Consider the following 21,299-nt stretch of genomic DNA (forward strand, 5'->3'; position numbering starts at 1 on the left):
ATATCCGGCCAAAAATTTTGGAATAACCGCGCGTTTCGTGGAACTTGGGAATTAAAAAAGAAGAAAGAGAGATGTAATTTCGATGTAATTTCATTAAAAAAAAAAAAATATATATATATAGAGAGAGAGAGAGAGAGAGAACGAAAGATTTTTACTCTTTTTGTTTTTGAGGTGGAAATGTCTCGATTAGTTTTCAGGGATTTCAGATTCAAGTTTCATTACATTATTGTTGCACCATCGCGTCACATTTCGAGGATTTTTGCGAGCGATAGTTCATTTTAATTGTTTCGTTGTTTAATTCTGATCGCGGTGGTTTATTTCCTCATAAATTGATTCATTTAACGTAAATTAACATCGTCGATGCAGTTTTGATTAATATAAATACACTCGCGTAAATATCGGTCGATTTAGATTAATAATACACGAACGCGACGAAAATGTGAGAATTTATTAACGGAGTGACTGTCATAAGTGATTATCACAAGTAGAATCTGTTTGGTCGAGCAAACTCTCGTCGTATCACTTCTTTTTCCTCTTTCCTATCTCAATAGATCACTGTCAACGGTAATTATTCGCCGAGGTTATCTGTAATAACGTGTTTTCAGTAATTACGAAAATGAAAAATTTGAAATCTGTCAAAATGAGTCTCTGTTGGCTCTGGTCCCTCGATGTAAGCATGATAAGAATTGGCATAATTGAAAGATAAATAATGTCGCATTAAAAGTGAAAATGTACATCATAGATATCTTTCGTGCAATTACTTTTTTTTTCTAGATTTATTTTTATTTTTTTCGTTTGTTAACATAAAATTCTTATCTGTTGAAATATTAAAAAGAAAAAAAAGGAAATATTGAAATGTTCGAAAATTCAGAAAAAGTTCTCCTTTTATCGCGTTTGACGTTTTTGACGTTGCCGACACATGTTTTTGTTCTCGCGTTTCTATGAGAAATCAGTAGAACATGCATTTCGTGTCTGACCACATCGTTCATTATCTACTGAACGACTAAACACGTTTGATAAACGCCGTTCCAAATTATTGCGCCATTTTATCTTCCATCGACGTTCCAATTTCCCTGCCATTCTGTCCACCGTTTTTCAAATCTTTTTGCTCGTTTTTCACAGGATCCTCTCCTTTTTCTCTCTGCTTTACTCGAGATAGAAGTATTCATGACGACGAATACATTATCAACTCTGTTACAAAGTTTCGTGAGCCAGAACCTTCTCCAGATCTAATTAGTTCAAAAAAAGTCTCCTTTGTCGTGAAACTCGATTTAAGAGATTTTCCGTCGATATTGGGGAATTTTTCAACGGGAGAGACGATCAGACTGGAAATTATCCGAGACGCGCGACAGAGTTGATTTCTAGTTTCTGTTGTTGGATAAATTCTGTGAGGTTATTCCAACGGTACTCACGACTTAATCTTTCCCATATCACGAGTATGTAATGTAAATATTTCTTGTATAGTTTACACGAAAAAAAGGATAAAAAATTTTTTTTTGCGTGTATCTTTATACAATACAAAATATTAAATTTTATAAAATTCATCGTATGATTAAGTGTACCGTCATTGAAATGCAATTACTTTTGAAATTTCGTTAAAATTTCGCATTTACTTCATTAAAAAAAAAACGCTTTTTCATAAATAACAGTGACTTTATATCCGTTTGCGTATTTAATTAAATTATAATAACCTTCGAACGCAGATACGCACAATAGGGGGATCAATTTTCATTCATAATTTTATAATTGTATTCGTAATTAAATTACATTTTGTTCCAAACGAGCAAATCGTCCGCGAAACTTTCAGCATAAAGTGAAAGGCCACCTTGAAGCTCCCAATTATCCAATCCACTTTTCTTTAAATTATTCGTTACTCCAACACGTTGAGACCCTCTATGAAACCGATCAGTTTGAAGAGAACGAACGTCATAATGATTTTGATCCCGAAGCCCGCCCCGAAAATTAATCGCTAGCGAAAGATGGAACGATTCCCTGGACGGAAGCTCGAACGATCTTCCGCCCCTTTGGTCCTCATTCATTTTCTGTGGTTCGCGTTCCCGATGGCCATGTGTCAGGCAACCGATCACGCTGGAACAACGGCTCACTTATCCACGGTTCTTTCTTACAGGCGAAATTGGAAACGAAAGCTCTGAAAGCGAAGAGGCCAGGATTCACAGATGAACGGTACAACGAGACCAGTTATTACGTGGAGAACGGTCAGTATGCCCTTCGTTTTCTATTTAACCTCGATACACACTATCGGCCTAAAGTTTTGGAATAACCGCGCGTTTCGTAGAACTTGGGAATTAAAAAAGAAGAAAGAGAGATGTAATTTCGAGCTGACCTTTTATCTCTTTTTCTCCTTAACCTCTTACGCTGGAATGACGCGCCACGCACGTCGAGAATCTTTTGTCCCAAAATTGCAATATTTCCTCAGTTTTAAATATAAGTGTAATCAAGTACACAGGCAAAACAAATAATAAATTTTATTACTTCTCAATGATTTCTATCCAGTGATATCATACCGATAGGTTCAAAAAGAAAGCGACGAATTGTGTACGACTTGGTCACTCGTTATGGTCCGCAATCACCAGTTGCCGAGTGGCTAAAGATAAAAGATTAGCTTGAAATTACGCTGTCTTGTCGATGAAGAGGAACGTGCATTTAGTTTGTTTTTGGATTTGACCATTTCAGAGAATCCTCTGCAATAACAATTGGTATTTTGACAACATTCATGTCATTTACAGAGGAGCTAGTATTTTATCTTCTTATTCACATTTTGCTTGTTTGAGAAAAGGAATTTGTTCTCGAAAGTCAACTATGTGTGTCTCTCACGTTCATTTCAATTATAAGAGTGTATGATTTCTCAGATGAGACAAGATATTAAAGATCAATAGTGTAAAAGTGATGTCAAAAATATAATATATAAAAGCGACATCAAACTCGCACCCTTCTGAATAAAACGAACTTATTGTCAATCATTTGCCAGTGCAAGTGGTTAAGACTAAGAACTAGTCAGAGACATGGAAATAAAAAGATAGGGAAGCTTTATGATACAATAGAATGCGCAAACTTTTATTTATATATTTTAAGGAAAAATCATTTAAATCTCTGAAAATATATTGTTTTATGTTCATAAAATATCTAACGAAAATTATATTTCTATTATTCTATTATTCTATTTCTAGTGTTAATAACGAATGGAATAATACAGTAGTATAGAGTATAATTGCGCTGAAATTTGTAAAATACGAGTGCAGAACTTTCTCACGTTTGTATAAATTTTCTTTGTTTTTCGTGTAAAATATAATATAATGGTTTGAACAAACTTTTTTTTTAATTTACCGTGGTTTTCGTGTAAAGAACAGATCTCGCGTATCTATTACTTATGATACGCTGAAGTCGTGAACAGAACTTGCAATAGAACGTGAACAGAACGTCCCAAAATTGCAATATTTCCTCAGTTTTAAATATAAGTCTAATCAAGTACACAGGCAAAACAAATAATAAATTTTATTCTCAATGATTTCTATCCAGTGATATCATACCGATGGGTTCAAAAAGAAAGCGACGAATTGTGTACGACTTGGTCACTCGTTATGGTCCGCAATCACCAGTTGCCAGCGCAAGTGGTTAAAGACAAAAGATTAGCTTGAAATTACGCTGTCTTGTCGATGAAGTGGAAAATGCATTTAGTTTGTTTTTGGATTTGACCATTTCAGAGAATCCTCTGCAATAACAATTATTTTGACAATCCTCTGCAATAACAAATTATTTTGACAATATTCATGTCATTTACAGAGGAGCTAGTATTTTATCTTCTCATTCACATGTTGCTTGTTTGAGAAAAGGAATTTGTTCTCAAAAGTCAACTATGTTTCTCACATTCGTTTCAATTATAAGTCAGGATTGTACGATTTCTCAGATGAGACAAGATATTTATTGCCGTTTTAGATATTTCGAGATCAATAATGTAAAAGTGATACAATATAAAAATATAATATATAATTAATAAAAATATAATATATAAAAGCGGCATTAAAATCGTATGCTTCCAATATTTAATACTTCTGAAGATAAGTATTAAGTAATGAAGAATTTGAACAACACTGTACATTGGAAGATTGATCACTCTTCCGAATATCAATTAAGAGAAATCTAAAAAATTTGCTCAATACGTTCAATATAAAGTCACGTAAAGGAAAATTCAGTTATTTGGAGAAATGTCAGAGAAAAATTGCTGGTAATGTCTGAGTTAATTCGCGAGGGAAGACGATATTATCGGACAAATTGGTTCGTGTAAACGATGTCCTGTGTCCCACCGGAGACCCGTTAAATGCTACGTGTATCGGCAATTAACGGTTAACGCACGGATTCGTGGCGGTTGATCGATCATCGATCAACGGTCTTCGATGGTGGCCAATTAGACGTGGGACCGCGTTTTCACGGCAGAGAATCGAGAAATTCGTCGCATGTGAACGCATTGTAACTCGATTTCATCGGCAAACGCGTACATCGTTCGGTTATACCGCGCCGATCCGCGGTCGAATCGTGTATCGAGTACGTGAGAATGTATAATCGATTGAATGTATGATGAACAAGTTGGGAGCGGGTGCAGTTTGCTGAGTTAATATAAGGGTAGTTTATCGATAATTAGTTAATTATTGGCGGTAAAATTCTATTCCACGTTTGCTCTTTGAGAAGAACTCGTTATACTTCAAATCGTGAAAACGTGTCGTGAGAAGGGGTAAAGTTTCAAACTAACTACGAATCGAAACAGGTGTTTAAATTTACATTCTCGAAATCTTACGTCGTAGTGACAGTTGTGCATAGATTTTTTTTTACTGCAACGTGTAATAGTTTTGATGAGAATTAGATTTGAATAGAAAGAAGGAAATTCTTTTTCTTTTGATTTTTTTTCTTCTTCTCGTAGTCAGTGGTAGCGAGAGATACACCATTTTCTTCTCTACATGATTTTCAACCTTCTTCATGAAATTCTTTGTGAAATTCTTCGCGAAACGTTCGAGCGAAAAATCTTTAAAAAATTGCGAAAGATCTTTAGCCTTTAACCTGGAATGGCGAGTCAACTTGTCGTTGGAAAAGTGGAAGAATCTTTGAAATTTTACAGAGGTTTATCTTGCGCGCTCTAGAGAAGCATTTTTCACTAACGAATCAACTCGTCATTCCCGGTTGGAGAAATTTTATTTTTATAATTAATATATATATAGTTATTGTTTTTTATTTAATAAAATTTTTAAATGAATATGAAATTATTTATGAAAAAAATTTGTATGAAACTATGCTTTCTAATATTATAATTTTATTTTCAATATTAAATGTTTAATAAAATTTTCATTATATTTAATTGTTTTAATACATTTATATTTAATATTAATTTAACATAAAGAAACAGACTTTAGAATATTAATTATGAAAATTATTTTTAGAAAAATGTGAACTTTTCAATAATCTTTCGTTTTTAAAATGTTCTCGATATCTACAAATAGATCCAAATTATTTCAAACGAAAACCAATCAATTCTCTTTGTATCTCTCCCACGCGTGACGAAGCTTTCAGGCGAAAGATAACTCGATCTCGGACAGGGTCGATGAAAATGAAAACACCGAAAGAGCTTTTCCTCCCGACTCCTCCCCTCCTTCGTCCCGTTCGATTTCGTTGGCATTGTGAAAACCACGCCACAACTAACCGGGTCGCGGCGGCGAACGCGGGAGACAGTCGGGATCGTTGTTGGAATCGCGGTCGTTCGCGGGATTATCCCCGATTACTTGGCGAACAGAGATCCTGGTAAAAGCTGCAGTTACCGCTGTAAGGTCGACGGGAACGCAGATGAAGCGATTAAACGCGTGTCGTTCCTCTCGTTTCGCCCGTCCGCTCTTCCTGTTGAAAAAAAAAAAAAAAAAGAAAAAGGAAAGAATGAAAGAAAGAAAGCGGCGCGTTAAGACGCGAAATTATCGAGGAATCCTCGGCGTTTTTATTTATCCGAGCGAGCGTTTCTCTTCCGCTCGTTAGCAGAGAACGTGAATTAATTCAGGGAGCTTCGTACACGAGACGTTCGCGAGAAGGACCGTTTCGTTCAGAGAATTTCCTTTCGTTTCTTGCGAAGAACAAGCGAAGAATTTAAAAGCGGTCGAAAAAGAAGCGGTGCTCGTAGCTGTAGTGGGAAGTATGGATAACTCTTGGGATAGTGGTGGGGGTAGCGACCTTGAACAGGTGGAATCTCCGGCATTCGCTACAGCTCGCAATTCCTTTTCACGGTTTGTGCGGTATTGTACGCTTAAATGGCCATTGCTTGAGGACCAGGCGTGGATAATTAAAACGGAAAGGAGACTTTAGAGAATTAGAGCTATAGATAATGACTTTGGTTCATCTTGTTGCAAATACGTTGAGAAGGAGAGAATGAAAAATAGAAAGAGTGATAATTAAATAATAAACTTTAAAAACTTTCAAAAATAGTAATCTTTAAAAAAATAACTTTAAATTCTACTGTTTCTCGCGCGAAAGAGGAAGATTAATAGAAATTCATTCAAAATTAACTTCTGTTACTTTTCGTATTATACTGATAATAAAATACATATTTCATATATGTACAATTTTATTTTTATGTATAGTATATTATACATAATTATATTTATAATTATGTAACTACATATTTCATATATATACTTAATGTGCAATTTTATTTTTATGTATAGTATATTATATTTTGTACAATATATCATACATGTTAAATTATTTTCATGTACATATTATTATACGTATAAATTTACTTCTCTTTTTCTTGTACCAGTTTAATAACGATTTATATCTTTGAGCAAATAAAAGTTAAACAAATGATTGGAACAGTTCGTGGTCATTTAACCCTTTGAGTGTTTTGTCATTTATTAGAGCAGTAATAATAGAATAATTGGCTTATTTGTCGGAAATTTAGAAAATATAGCACATTACAATGTATCGAATAAATGTATCAAAAGGATACATATTTAAAGAACTGTTTCAGACTCTTGGTAATTTTAAACGCTCGAGTTAAACGAACAGTACGGGCGTGCATAGAATAAACAAGGATTTCCTCGATTGTGAGTCGATGAACCTTACAATTAAATCAAAGCGTATTTCTCTTATCGAGCGGCAAGCAACAATAGACCCTTTACTGCGAGCCGACACTGTTCTTTCACCGATGTTGCCGAACGTTAATTAAAAAGCCAGTTACAGCCACTGTCTCGGTTAGACACGCGACTAATCAATCGATTTCACCGCCACGGGAGCCGATATCAAGCCGTTTATTAAGCAGAAATAGGCGCGTACCCGAGAGCCCGGGCACAAAATCCATGGATGGATCGTCGATTCTAAACGAATCTCGCAGCCTGGAATCGGTAGAACGAGTCAGCGAAATCGATTTATCGAGTGTCAGTACGTTCTGTAATTAAAGTAGATCCTCACGGCGGTGGCTACCGAACGTGCTGCATTATCGACATTCCACGGGAATCGTTTGATAGACGAACACTGATAGGCGACTACGAGTATCCTCATTAGAGTGGAAGAAACGTTTGTCCGTCGATAACGAAGGACATTACCTAGAAACGAGCGAAAGGAACGTCGAAAATACGATTCTTGGGTCTCTTTTTGATATTCACGTTGGCCAAGGAAGATCAGATTCGCGACTGAGATCCTTGCTAATAATGATCTCTTTAGTTGTACGAAATTTTATTACTATTCTAACGTTTCTTGTTCTGCAATTAATAAGACAATAGAGTTGTGCCTTAAAGGGAGAATCTTTGTCGTAAAATAATATGTAAAATCCCTATTACAAAATAATATAAAAATTCTTATTATATAAGGATATAAAAGTCTTTATTACAAATTTAAAATTGTATCTTATAGAAAAAATTCTCTTTTTTTTACTCATTATAAATTTGACCATGAAAGATTTATTAAATTGTTTAAAACATTGGTACTGCGGTTTATATAGAGATATAAAAATCTTTATTACAAATTTAAAATTGTATTTTTATAGAAAAAATTCTCTTTTTTTTACTCACTATAAATTTGACCATGAAAGATTTATTAAATTGTTTAAAACATTGGTACTGCGGTTTATATAGGGATATAAAAATCTTTATTACAAATTTAAAATTGTATTTTTATAGAAAAAATTCTCGTTCCTTTGCTCACTATAAATTTGACCGTGAAGGGTTTAAATTGTTTAAAACATGTCATTGGAAGATCTGTTAATGCTCGTGTTATCTTGAAGAAAAAATCTTTATCATAAGATAACATCTTTAGAATTTATTCATTTTATTTATCTTTATTATCTATTAATATTTTTAGAATAAGATAAAATCTTTAGTATAAAATAATATGAGAACTCTTATTATAGAATAACATAAAATCTTTATACAATCCTGATATATAATATAAAACAATATGAAAATCCTTATTGCAAATTTAAAATTGCATAGAAAAAATTCTTTATTTACTACAAATTTGGCCATTTGGTTCAAATCGTTTAAAACAACGTGTCATTGGTATTGCAGTTCCAATTTATTGTTACCGTTCTTCTTATGAATTAATTTAATGTATATCTTATACACATTAAATATTTCTAACAATTCTTCCTTCTTCATAAAATGATCAAGCAAAATTTTCAAATTGTCCGTTCTTCTTACAAGAATCATATATTTTATTCAGTGTAAGATAATGGAAGATGATTAGATATTCATTAATATAGTATTAACTTTTACATCCGAGGAGAACTTTCTTATATTTAATGGCTTCTTATGTTATTATAAATGGTAGTTTTAAGAAATTTCTTTTTCAAAAAAAAAAAATTAACAAAATTATAGAAAAAGGTTTTGCAGATTATTCATATTTTTTCTTTTATGCAAATTACTTATATTTCTTAAAAATATACTCTTATATATATATATTGTATTACTGTATGACAGATTAAGTGCAGATGGTAGAACACAGAGTTAAAAGGAAACAGATAACAGATAGCTCGTTAGCATGTTCCCGATTAATGGATGTTTTAAAATGAAGTTTCGAAGTTCCATCCCGAGGAACCGAATTTCAGTTACAGAATAGATCAAAGATGGATCCGAGTAGCTAAATAATCCAGCTCCTATCTCCCTTTCTGGGGAATCCTTTAATCTTCTTTCTTCATTCTGGAAAGGTAACTTCTGCCACCACTTAGAACCAAAGTTCCCGCCGAACTTTCTCCAACTTCTTGTCGATCTTTTACCCAAAAAGGAACGATAAATCTTTGCGTTTTCCTATTTCGATCAACTTTATAAGAATACTTTGCTTCCGTCGATGTTTCCATTAAAGAGATTGAAACACGGCAGATGAATCTTCCTTTTTTTTTTTCCTCGAGTAAATACCACGTCTCGATTTCAAAATTCATCGTTACGAATAATATATATAATATTATCTATTTATCTATAATTCTGTAATTATGTCGTTATTAGAGAAATGGTACGAATAATATATATAATATTAGAAAAATTATACGAATAATATATTAGAGAAATTGTACGAATAATATATATACGAATAATATATTAGAGAAATTGTACGAATAATATATATACGAATAATATATTAGAGAAATATATATACGAATAATATATTAGAGAAATTGTACGAATAATATATATACGAATAATATATTAGAGAAATTGTACAAATAAGATATATACGGTTAGAGAAATGGTGCGAATAATATATATAATATTATCTATATGTTTATAATTCTGTAATTATGTCGTTATTAGAGAAATGGTAATTTTTCTTTTAAATATTACGTATACCTCGGATATTTTATATACAGGGTGTACCTATTTTTTCTGGCGCAACTTTGCCAGTAGATTCTATCAGTGAAAATAAAAAGAAAATTGTCATGTAAACGTACGCTGAAAAATTTTTTATCAAGCTATCAATAATGAAAATTCGAAACAAGGTTAGTTCCATTTCAAAGTGTTGCTCATTTTTATGAATACAGGCTATCTGTGTATCAAAAATTGAATTCATTACGTTTCGAGTTTTTAGTTGATTTGCTTTCATTTCGTTGAACTATTACAAATTCCTTGTATTAATTTCTTTTGTTTTAATAATTCCCACCTCCAAGATGTAAGATCTGGTGACCTTGGAGGCTAAAGAATTGGTCTTCTTCCATCTTTGTGAATAACACTGATTCAGTCATTATCACACTTGTATGGCATAGTGTGCAAGACAACCATTTAACTGTATCCACAGATTTCGTCGAATGGATAATGGTACATCCTCTAGAATGAAAGGAATGATAGTTCTAAAATGATATTTAGTTGACACAAAACTCGACATTGCGATTTTCATCAGGAATTGTTTCATATTCTGTTTATTCTCTCACTCTTTAAAATGCGCCAGTCTAGCATATGTAATTGTTCATGATTCGCAATTGTTTACGAGGTCTGTTATTTCGAATTTTCGTTATAGCTCGTCGACGAAGAATTTCTGAATATATACTTGTATGATTTCTTTTCTTTTTTTTTTTGTCTTATTTTCACACGTACAATCTACCGGCAAAGTTTAAATTAAATTGAATCTAAATTACTCATTTCGTGGAAATTTTAATTTTCTCAACTATAAATACATAAAACGTAAATTTAAACTGATTAAAAATACATAAAATGTTAATTTAAATTAATTATAAAATGTTAATTTATGAAATTTTGCAATCAACTAACTAACAGTTCACCATTCAAGAAACGTCCCGTTCAGATCCTTTCAAGTTCAGCGAATTTAAAATATCAAAGATACCACGCAGGTATTTCAATTAATTCTTCCAATAGTCGCCAGTGTCAAAACAAGTTCCCCATTCTTTTAAAAAGAATGAAATCAGAGTGCCAGAAAGAAGAGTACACGCGCGATCTTCCAGAAAGAGATTCTCCTTCAAATTGGCAACATCGTCGCCCGCAGCGACTCGCGTTCCCGCCATTGAGAACAGCTCGATCTCGCGAGCAATTCCGCGGGAAATCGGCCGAGGAAGTTGGCAGCGAGGCCGCGCGTGGTGGTTGGTCGCGTTCGATGCCTATCGATTGCCCGCCCGTTCGGTGGTTCATTATTGCGAGTTGCAGTTGCGAGTTCGCGATAACGGGAACAACGTTAGTCGTCGTTGGCAAAGTCAAAAGGAAAGGGGTGGCGCGCGAGGCTCTCAGAGGCACGTAAGGATCCGCGAGTGTTCGAGAGAACACACAGAGAGAGAAAGAGAGAGAGAGAGGAGCTGACTAGACCGCGATGAGAAGGAGGGGAGGGTGGAAGGTTGCCGCGAAGATGAAGGTGAAACGAAGAGAGGAGAGAGAGAGAGAGAGAGAGAGAGACGGCGGACGAGAGGGAATCGATCGAATATTTAGACCCGGGTCTGGCATATCGACAACCGATATCTGCTCCACATTCGAATAATAGACTCGCACGGCTGACGACGTGCTGCCAGGGCATCCTCCAGTTCCTCCTCCAACGAAACAAAGACCTATTAATGCCACTCGAAAGACACACCGCCCACCGGGTGTGCTTCTCCTCCGGTTTTCGATGGACGTCCTACCCTTAACGCGAGAAACGCATTCCATTACCGGAGACTTGTGACACGGCCAACCAATACTCCCGAACGAGCATTCCATTCTCTCTCTCTTTCACTCTATCTCTGTCCCTCTTCCTTACGTGCTCTTTCATTGCCCCCTGTGTACCGTCGGGTTGTAGGCTTCCGATTCGTCGATGGTTCATCGAGAGTGAATTCCAGCCTGGGATTGGCTGGCAACGTCAAATAGCGAATTTCAAAGATACTTTGAAGTTTTGTTTGTTTGTGAATTGGGACTGATCGGGGGTGGAGAAGAGAGATTTGGGGATGGATGGCAGTTTGTTTTGTTGTAGACTATGGAGAATGGTGTTCTTTTGCATCTGTTAAATCATTTCTTGTTGGAATCCAGGGATGTTTCTGCTAAGGATTTGGGTTTCGACCAAGCTCAGTTTCATTTATTTCTCAGTTGGTCTATCTTTGTAGTTTATCTCAACCTCGTACCAAACAGAAACCAAGTATCAATTCTTCGAACGTCACCGTATTTTAGCTTCCTATTTATTTTTCAATTATAGCGATTATAAATTATAAATTCAATATGTTATTGTAATTGATACAACTATTATAATTATAAACGATAAATTATTAACTCAGTGTATAATCATCATTAACATAATTATTATAAACTCGATTAATATAATGTAATAGACTATAAATTATAAATTCAATTCTAAAACTATATTTTTACTCATTTCTCTTTCATTTATTTCTCCATCATCCTAAACAATTCTATTATTGTATCACTCTAAATAACCTCTAAATAACTCTCATTGCTGTACCAGCTTTCGTCGTTAATCCTATCTGTCGAACCTTAAACACTCGCAAAGCAAGCGACGGAATCATCAAAGGCTGACCAAAATTCCCAGAACAATTAAATGGAGTAAAGCGTCGAATCGAACCTTCAGACGTTCAGCCGCGTTGAAATTATGCAAAACGTTCACGGTGCTCATAGGGAAACGCTCAAGCTTGACACGAGCTGACACACAAAGATGGAATGGAACAAAGATGGAATAACGGAGCTTCTACGTGATTCAAATCTAGATCCGATCCTATCTCTCGATCCAAGAGAGCTATTGGCCAAAAGAATCGCTAGCTCACGGTATACTCTGCCTCTCCTCTCCTCTCCTTCTACCAATCCTCTGTAACTCGTTTCGTTCGTCTCCTCCGCACCCTTTTCCCTCTTCGCTTTTTCATAAAGCTTCTCCTTCGTTCGACTGGTGCTCGGAGGAGACTTTCGAGTTAGCAGGTGGCTGGCTGCGGGACTTGGTATTTTTGTCTCTCTGGGGTGAATGTTTCTTCCTTTGCCGGTTCTCGTCGGCTGTTCCCAGAATCTTGAGAAACCGAGGCGAAACGGTTTTATTGGCTCGCGAACCTCTCGACGTCTTAAGATCCGTTTCTCTGCTCGGCGTTTTTTTCCATCCCTCGCGCATCTCCCTGAGGTTGAAAAGCCTCGACTGGAAAACAGATTTGCGTTTTGGCGTGGTAATGGTATTACGGGGATGCTTATTGTTTCTGACAGGGGCTAAATTGTTTTGTTGAATCGTTGCCCGGTGATCTTGATTTCCAGAGGTGGAAGTTGCTCTTTCTTGACTGTGTGTTGCGATGGTATTTAACAAACTTTCCAGAAGTTTAATTAATTAGGTCCGATTTTTGTGAATCACTTAACTGTTCGTTATTATATACAGTTACATATGTATGTATGTACATCAATGAACGGAGGGAATAGTGATTTTATGAAAAATTGTCATTTTTCGAGGATTATGTTCTCTCTGTTCTCTTATTAATATTTCTTGGCTATATTGCAGTATTTAACAAATTTTCCAAAAGTTTAATCAAGTCTGATTTTTGTGAACTTTATTAACTTACACACATCACAACCGATAGGATAGTACTTTCATGAAAAATTTAATTATAAAAATTTGAATCAATTTAACAACATGAACTTGTGAATTCAAATTTACAAAAAATGGATATCATGAAATTTGTTGGTATCCCGCAGTGATTAACTTCACCGTTCAATATTGCTTGTTATAACTTCACATTTCGTTACAAAATGATTTATAATGAACGTGATGTAATTTTATTATTAAAGCATGTTTGTTCGGAGAGTTAAATTGGAGGAAAACTTTGTTTCGAAATTTCCTAACTTCTAATTATCCTCCGTGCGAGTTAATTAATTTATTTGTCCAGATTTACGTCTATCAAATGATTGCTACTCTACAGAACCGCGCTCGCAAGAATCGTGACTTTTCGGCGGTTCTGTGGAGAGAATCGCCAGCCATTATTACTTACTCCGTAACCAGAGTACAATGATGTGGAGAAACTCTTTCTTTCAAGCTTTTCTTGTTATTAAAGTAGAACAAGCAGGCGAGCGCCTGTCGCACATTGTAAAAACTGTGACAAGAAGCTTCTGATTATAGATATACAGGGTGTCTCTCGAAGCTTCGCTTCGTTGCGCAACCCTCGCCAAAATCCCTGTTACAAAAATAACAATTTAAAATACTATATAAAATTTTGAAGTGAAAATCCTCTTTGTTCTTTAACCTGTAAATTTTAATTTTCGCCAACATTATTTTTCACTCCTGTTGAAAAGAAACGCAAGACGTTTCATGTTGTATTTTGTTAGTTCAAATTCAGCAAAATTGTTCTCTCCGAACAAGAATAAACATATAAATTTGCAAACTGTGATTTTTTTTTGTTGTTTTGTTAAATTCATCAAAATTGTTTTCCTTCTCTTTGAAAAATTAAATATACATGCCAACATAATTTTTTAATTCTTATTAAATAATCTAAATTTAATGCCAAATCAACATGTTTATTTACTCTATTTTAAATTCACCAAAATTACTTTCCACGCATGCTAGGAACAAAGTGAAAATTAATTTTCACCGAATTCTACCGATGAAATCAACGAATAGTCAACTTTTGTAAATTTTCATCTATGAAATTTACCGATGGCTAATCCACGAAACACCAAATTGCTTCGAGTTGGATCGAACTCGTACTAGTACTGTTTGTATCTTCCTTTTTTCATCGCCTATATTTTTTCCTTGGTCGAATTTGTATCTCGAATCGAGGAAAAAAATTTTTCCACGACCAACACCGTCGCCATTTCTCTCTCTCTCTTTCTTTCTCCGGTTTTTATTGTACCCTCGGAAATTCAGACTACCACGACAGTCGTTATCGTTTTCTTCATTCGACGAATCATGTCGTCCTCGGGCGACCGGAGACGATTTGCGGTCAATGAAAATAAGGACGAAAAGAGAGTAATAAAAAAAAGGAGAAAGAAGAGGGCGTGATAAAAAAAAAAGAGGAAAATCTATTTGCAAACTGATTTCATCCTGGTTTTACATCCTAGACGATCTCCTATCTCATCCTTTTGATGTGGCCGTGAAGTGAAATTACTACATCGAAACTTAAACGTGGTCCTTTTCTTTCTATCTTGCTCTCTTGGTCTTTTTTTTAATTTTCTTTTCGACTTATCAGAACAGAGATCGTACAAATCACTGCAAATTGCAATATTTTAAAGTGTAGATGGTAAAATTGTTACTGTAGAATGTAATTGAGATTATAGTAAAAAGAATTGAAGGTGACACGAATGGAGCAATGGATATTCTTCCGATTTACGTTAAAAAAAAAATATATGATCCAATTAAAAAAAATGAAGATGACATTGGAAATTTGACAAATAAAAAATTGATACGCTATATTTTGTTTCCCTTAAAACTATACAACTTTTATATTAGACAACTTTTATTTTACATTAAAATAATTTAAAGATTATTTTAGGTGTGCAAGTTACGTGAATCATCCTGTATATGTATCATATATATTTCTCTCATTTATATTTTTCTATTCCGAAGAATGTAATTGTAAATAAAATAAAATAAGTAAATAAAAATAGTAATATAAGTAAATAAGTAAATAATAAGTACAAGTAAATAAGTAAATAAAAATAAAACAAGATAAAAGTAATAAAATAATAAAATAAAAAATAAAATAAAGTAATAAAATAAAACAACATAATATTATATATAATTATTATAATTACATTATTTAATATAAAATTTTATAGATATAATTTACATTAATAATATTAAATAATTATTAAATAAAATAAAATAAAATAAGTAAATAAAAATAGTAATATAAGTAAATAAGTAAAATAATAAGTATAAGAAAATAAGTAATAAAATAATAAAATAAAAAACAAAATAAAGCAATAAAATAAAACAACATAATATTATAAATAATTATTATAATTATATTATTTAATATAAAATTTTATAGATATAATTTATATTAATAATATTAAAATATTAAATAATATTAAATAATTATTAAATAAAATAAAATAAGTAAATAAAAATAGTAATATAAGTAAATAAGTAAAATATTAAGTATAAGTAAATAAGTAATAAAATAATAAAATAAAAAATAAAATGAAGTAATAAAATAAAAAAACATAATATTATATATAATTATATTATTTATTATATATAAAATTTTATAAATATAATTTACATTAATAATTTTGAAATTATTAAATATTAAAATAATATTAAGTAATTATTAAATAACATTGAATAAAATTTTAAATAGAAGGAACGCAGAGTGTCCGCGTCAGTCGTCATTTTGACCTCACCGTTAGATCTTTAGAAAATGTCTCATTAACAGGATTCCCCAGGCGGGCCGATCGCGCTGTCACGCGGATCATCGCCGAGACGCACGCGAGTACGCCAGCAATCTCGATCTAGCCACGTACGCCAGTAAATTCGAGGCTTCTGTCTGCCGTGTATAATTCGCCGTGAGATAAGATTACGGGCGTAGCGCAGAGGGTAGCGTAAAGGGTGTACAAGACGCCGAGGATAGATACAGGGCCGCGATTTAGTGTGCTGGTAATGATACGTTGCGAGAAAGCGTTCTCTCCACTCTTCCATCGCGATTCCTCGCGATAACGCGTGAGAATATTAATGATGCTCGCCTGATTCGCCGACGTGTCTGCTGATTTTCACCGGCCCGTGACTGATAGTCCACCCTTTGGAGTACAACGGACGAATCCACCTCGACCTTTTCCCGCTCCCTTTGAAACGTTTCGCGCTTCAGTGTGTTTTTCCGTTTTTCACTTCTCGAGTAATGAAACGTTGTTCAGCCGCGGCTGTTCCTCTCTTTCGCACTTCTCTTCTTTGTTATACTGGGTGAGCCGAAAATCGCACTCTACTAAAATAAATAAGTAAATTTAGCTAACGCTCACGGCGGCCGACATTTGAAAACGTAACGAAAGACTCGTGTTTGAACTTAAATTTAATTTAAAATTAATGAAATTAGTTTCCTCTTAGACTTTGATGTTTTATTAATATAATAAAAGTAGGCGGGAAGAAATTTTTGGCCCACCCTACTAATTGCAAATTAGCATGAAATACACGAAACTTAGAATTAGTAAAATTACACTGAATATTAAAACTGAATAAGTTATCTGTATTTTAATAATATCTATCGAAGTATGGCTAGAAAAAGATATTTATATTTTAATAACATTTATTGAAACCTATCCATGTTGGGTCATCTAGATTCGAGGAGAGTTTCAGGATTAAATTTTTCAAATTTAAATTTTTCGTTCCGTAAGTTACTTTATTTAGGGATCCTTTATTTTATGACGCAATAACGGAAGATTATTCAGTTTAAATCTAATTCAAAATTATCTATCTCTAAACTAGAATACGTTAGATTAAATGATCACGGTTTTATTTTTTTTTTTTTTTTTTACCTTCAAAATTTACTAAAAATTTGTTGGATGATTGCATTTCGACTCGTTGATTCTTTATTTTATATACGTAATTAATTTCAATCAATGAACCAAAATTGCATTTTGATCCTTTGATTCTTTAGTTTACGTACGCGACTAATTTCAATCAATGAATATTTATTTCTTCACGTTCTTACGATATCTTTAATGATCGAAAGTGAAATATTTGCAGCTGAACGCGGTTGTGTATTTGTTTAAATTTCACCGTGTTTGGTCGGTAGCTTGGCTTTGGTATCCCGACTGGGAAAATACGCCACACGGTGAAATATAACTCATCCAAAATAATATAAGTTTATCATTTAAAAATGATAGTGTTTGCCGGATCGATTCGTATTTTCCGTGAGAATATTAATTGAACAAATTGCGTTGAATAATCAATATTGAAAACTACGGTAGTTCGGTTTGGCCACATACTAGGATTTTCCACTTAAGAATCATTGCACTGAATAGATGTCGATCTATAGTTCAATTTCTTCGAGTTTATTTCGAAATATTTTTATCACACGTATCGTTTATTAATTACTCTTTTATTTCTTAACAATTGAAACTAATTTACCAGAACCATCGATCATAGTTTTCATCCAGATACGGGATGGTGCATACAGTTCGTAACAAATGATTTTCATAAATTAATTTCTATTACATCTATCTCTTATTATTATTAGATCTATTACCTACTTTTTCAATTTTAAGAATTATACCTGAATTTCCAAACCTATTAATTACAATTTGAATTAATAGATCAAATTGTAATTAATCGAACAACAAAAGATCAACAGTTCCAAAAAGATCAATTTCCAAAACACATTCACACGATATACAATTTAATTGAAAACGCAAATAGTCAAGAGTAATTTTCTTCGTCGATTGCTACTGCACTATCTCGTGTTACATTTACCCCCGATTCACGAATTATATTTCAATATCCGGATTCATCGATCAAAATTTTAATCTAAGGGACATTGTCATAAAAGTTCGCGGGTATGGATCCAAAAAAAAATCGAACCTGACGAACAACCGTTTTTACTTTGCGGAATTGCACCGTAAAAGGCGTAAGGGAGCATAAAATTAAAACGATATGCCTGAGAGCATAAAGCAAGAAAGAAACGCGGCATATCCTTGAATTTACTTTTACTGGCAGCCTGATCTCGCGAATGCTCATTCATCCATCGGTTTTACGACAGGATCGAGCTTATTACACGACTCGATACGGCGCATGAATGCACGAAGAGTTCTCTGAGAAGTTGAGTTAAAGAGATATCGGCCGCACGGTGATCCGATAAGGGTGGCTCGCACCCTTGGCGCCGTGTATTTCCATGTGCGAGCACGCTTATGCTGGCACGCTGCTATACAATCCAATATTAAACAGGCAACGAGGTGAATAATGCAGCGTGAGAGACAATAAGTTTGAGTGGATTAAAGCGAACGTAGGGAGGGGGAGGAAAAAAAAACGCGATTCAGAGTGGACGTTTCATAGAGAAGCGATAGGAGGGAATTATTTATGAAATCGATAGTCGATTATTCGCGTACAGTTTTGTTGCGCGCCATTTCTTGAAAATTGAAAAACGTTGCTTTGGTAAATAACAGAACTTTGGTTCAAACGATAACGCCAGAAATTGAGGTTGCATAAATCTAGAAATGGCATAATTTGTTATATGGCTAGAAATTTGTTCTCGAGGATGTTGCGAAGGAAGTGTGGTTGAAATTTGATTAGAAAGTTTCGACCATTCAACTTGTGTAAGTGTCTGGAATTTGATATTTGAAAATTTATTTATTTTTTTTTTACGAGTGACCAATCAAGAAATTATTTCTTGAGGTATGTTTCCTACAGTTTTTAATTTTTAATTTCGTTATGAATCGAAGTTAACTGAAGATGTTGAATTAATTTAGGTTACGACTTAAAGGAAGATAAAATATTTTCTAAAACCAATCCAGAGTTTAGATATTAAGTTATGATTATATATTATCAACTCTCTCGTAACTAATCGCTTCTTCAGTTCTGTTCAGGAAGATTAATTCTAAAGTTGATCATTGTGAACTTCTGTGTATAGAGACAACGGGATGAATTCTAAAATATTAATAGAACGTTACAGCATTAAGATTATTAACGCTTCAGCAACTAGTTGTTTCTGCAGTTACTCTTAAGAGGATTAATTCTAAAGTTGATTATCGTAAGTTTCTCTGCACAGAGATAACAGACTGATGTATCATAAAACATTTTGTGATATTAACATAGCTAATCCCAGTCAGTATAATTACGCAATTTATCAACTTCGTTACATTAATTTTCCAAAATCTTTCTCGTCGTTTGAAAACTGGGAATTTCTTTTTGCCCAAGTCGTTTGAATTTCTTGACATCTAAAAATCTATCGTCACGTGTTTCAGTCTCTTCAAATACCTTTTCTTTCGTTGCAATATTTTATTTATAAAAAAACATGAAACAGACAAATCCACATTTTGCGTCGTTAAATCTAATATCTATTCAGATGATGTAGACCCAACGAGAAACAGCTCGGGGCGATTAAATTCACTTTCCTTTGATTTTAGGACAATGTGTTTTCGAAATTTTTGAAATGCTCTCCGTTTTTGGCGATCGAGTCTTAATTTTTGCAATCAACCTTCCATCAAACTTATATCAGAAAAATCGGAATAAATTGAAAATTTGAAACATCCGCCAGTATGGAAAATACGCGTTGCGTCCCTGTTTTTTTACGGGATATGCAAATAGCGTTGCGTTTCAGCCTCACCCTCACGCTGCACCAGAAAGAGAGAGAAAGAGTTAACGAAAAAAACGAAAAATATCGAATTTCCATATCCATAAAGCGTGATTGGAGGGTCAGTGGAGGTACAATTGCCGACGGCATCTCGATAGCGACCGACAGAAATATTTAATGATATTTCTCGCGGGGTCGGTCTATGAATTTCCCAGGGAAATCGATTATTCTTGTTTGATCGATGGTTGCATTGTTTTATACGCCATTTTCATGTCGTACAAGGTGTTGAATCTCTGATCGTTGTGAAATTGTCTCCTGATGGACAAATTGATGACAGAGTCGGAGAATAGCTGTTTTTTGTGAATCAATCATTATACCATCTGCGTAATATAGATACGTGAGTGATATATTTAATTTCACTTTCTCAAGGCTAGTTACAGTTTCCTTAATAGCGTAATATTCTCAGAATTGTAACCTGTGGCTCACGACCAAGAGAATTGCAACGTGTTTTACTTGGAGTTAATTAACTAATACTTCTCTTTTCAATATTTAATTGCTAGAAATGTATTTCTATACAGATGCGAAAGCATCGTCATGAACGTAAGTAGAATGTGTTCACAGTCAGACATTCGCAAGTAGAATGAATCTGTCAGATGCTGTCAAGTAGAATGTGTCTGTAGTCAGACGCTTGTAAGTAGAATGAATTCACAGTCAGACACTCACAAGTAGAATGAATCTACGCTCAAATACTTACAAGTAGAATGAATCTATAGTCAAATACTCGCAAGTAAAATGAATCCACAGTCAGACACTCTCAAGTAGAATGTGTCTATAGTCAGACGTTATCAAATGGAATGAGTCTATAGTCAGATGCAAGTATTTCGCCTGGAGATTGTCGAACAGAGTGACGATGCTCATAGCGAAAAATATCCATCTTTCATAACTATTTCAATCAGGTAATGTAATAGTTTTTAACAATTATTTTCGGGCCTGTGTAAAGCTCTGAAAGAAACAGTCGCAGTTTCAATATACACAGATTGTGTATATCTAATCAATACTTATGATACTAATCAATACCAACATATAGTCCAGCATCTATAAATTTTCAGTTTTATTTGATCCCAAGTCATATTTGGATGATCTTTCGATATTT

At 33.9% G+C, this 21,299-nt stretch overlaps 1 protein-coding gene across 1 annotated transcript in view; it reads left to right on the plus strand.

Annotated features, from left to right (window-relative positions):
• The window catches only part of LOC122529302 (RNA pseudouridylate synthase domain-containing protein 2-like), a 112,442-nt gene that overhangs the window by 17,906 nt on the left and 73,237 nt on the right, over positions 1 to 21,299 (plus strand). The window contains exon 3 of the mRNA XM_043655295.1: positions 2,129 to 2,216. Coding sequence (XP_043511230.1) covers positions 2,129 to 2,216 — 88 coding nt within the window. The remainder of the gene's footprint in view (positions 1 to 2,128; positions 2,217 to 21,299) is intronic.

The sequence above is a fragment of the Frieseomelitta varia genome, unplaced genomic scaffold, assembly GCF_011392965.1.
Source record: "Frieseomelitta varia isolate USP_RPSP 00005682 unplaced genomic scaffold, Fvar_1.2 scaffold_283, whole genome shotgun sequence".
Lineage (NCBI taxonomy): Eukaryota > Metazoa > Arthropoda > Insecta > Hymenoptera > Apidae > Frieseomelitta > Frieseomelitta varia.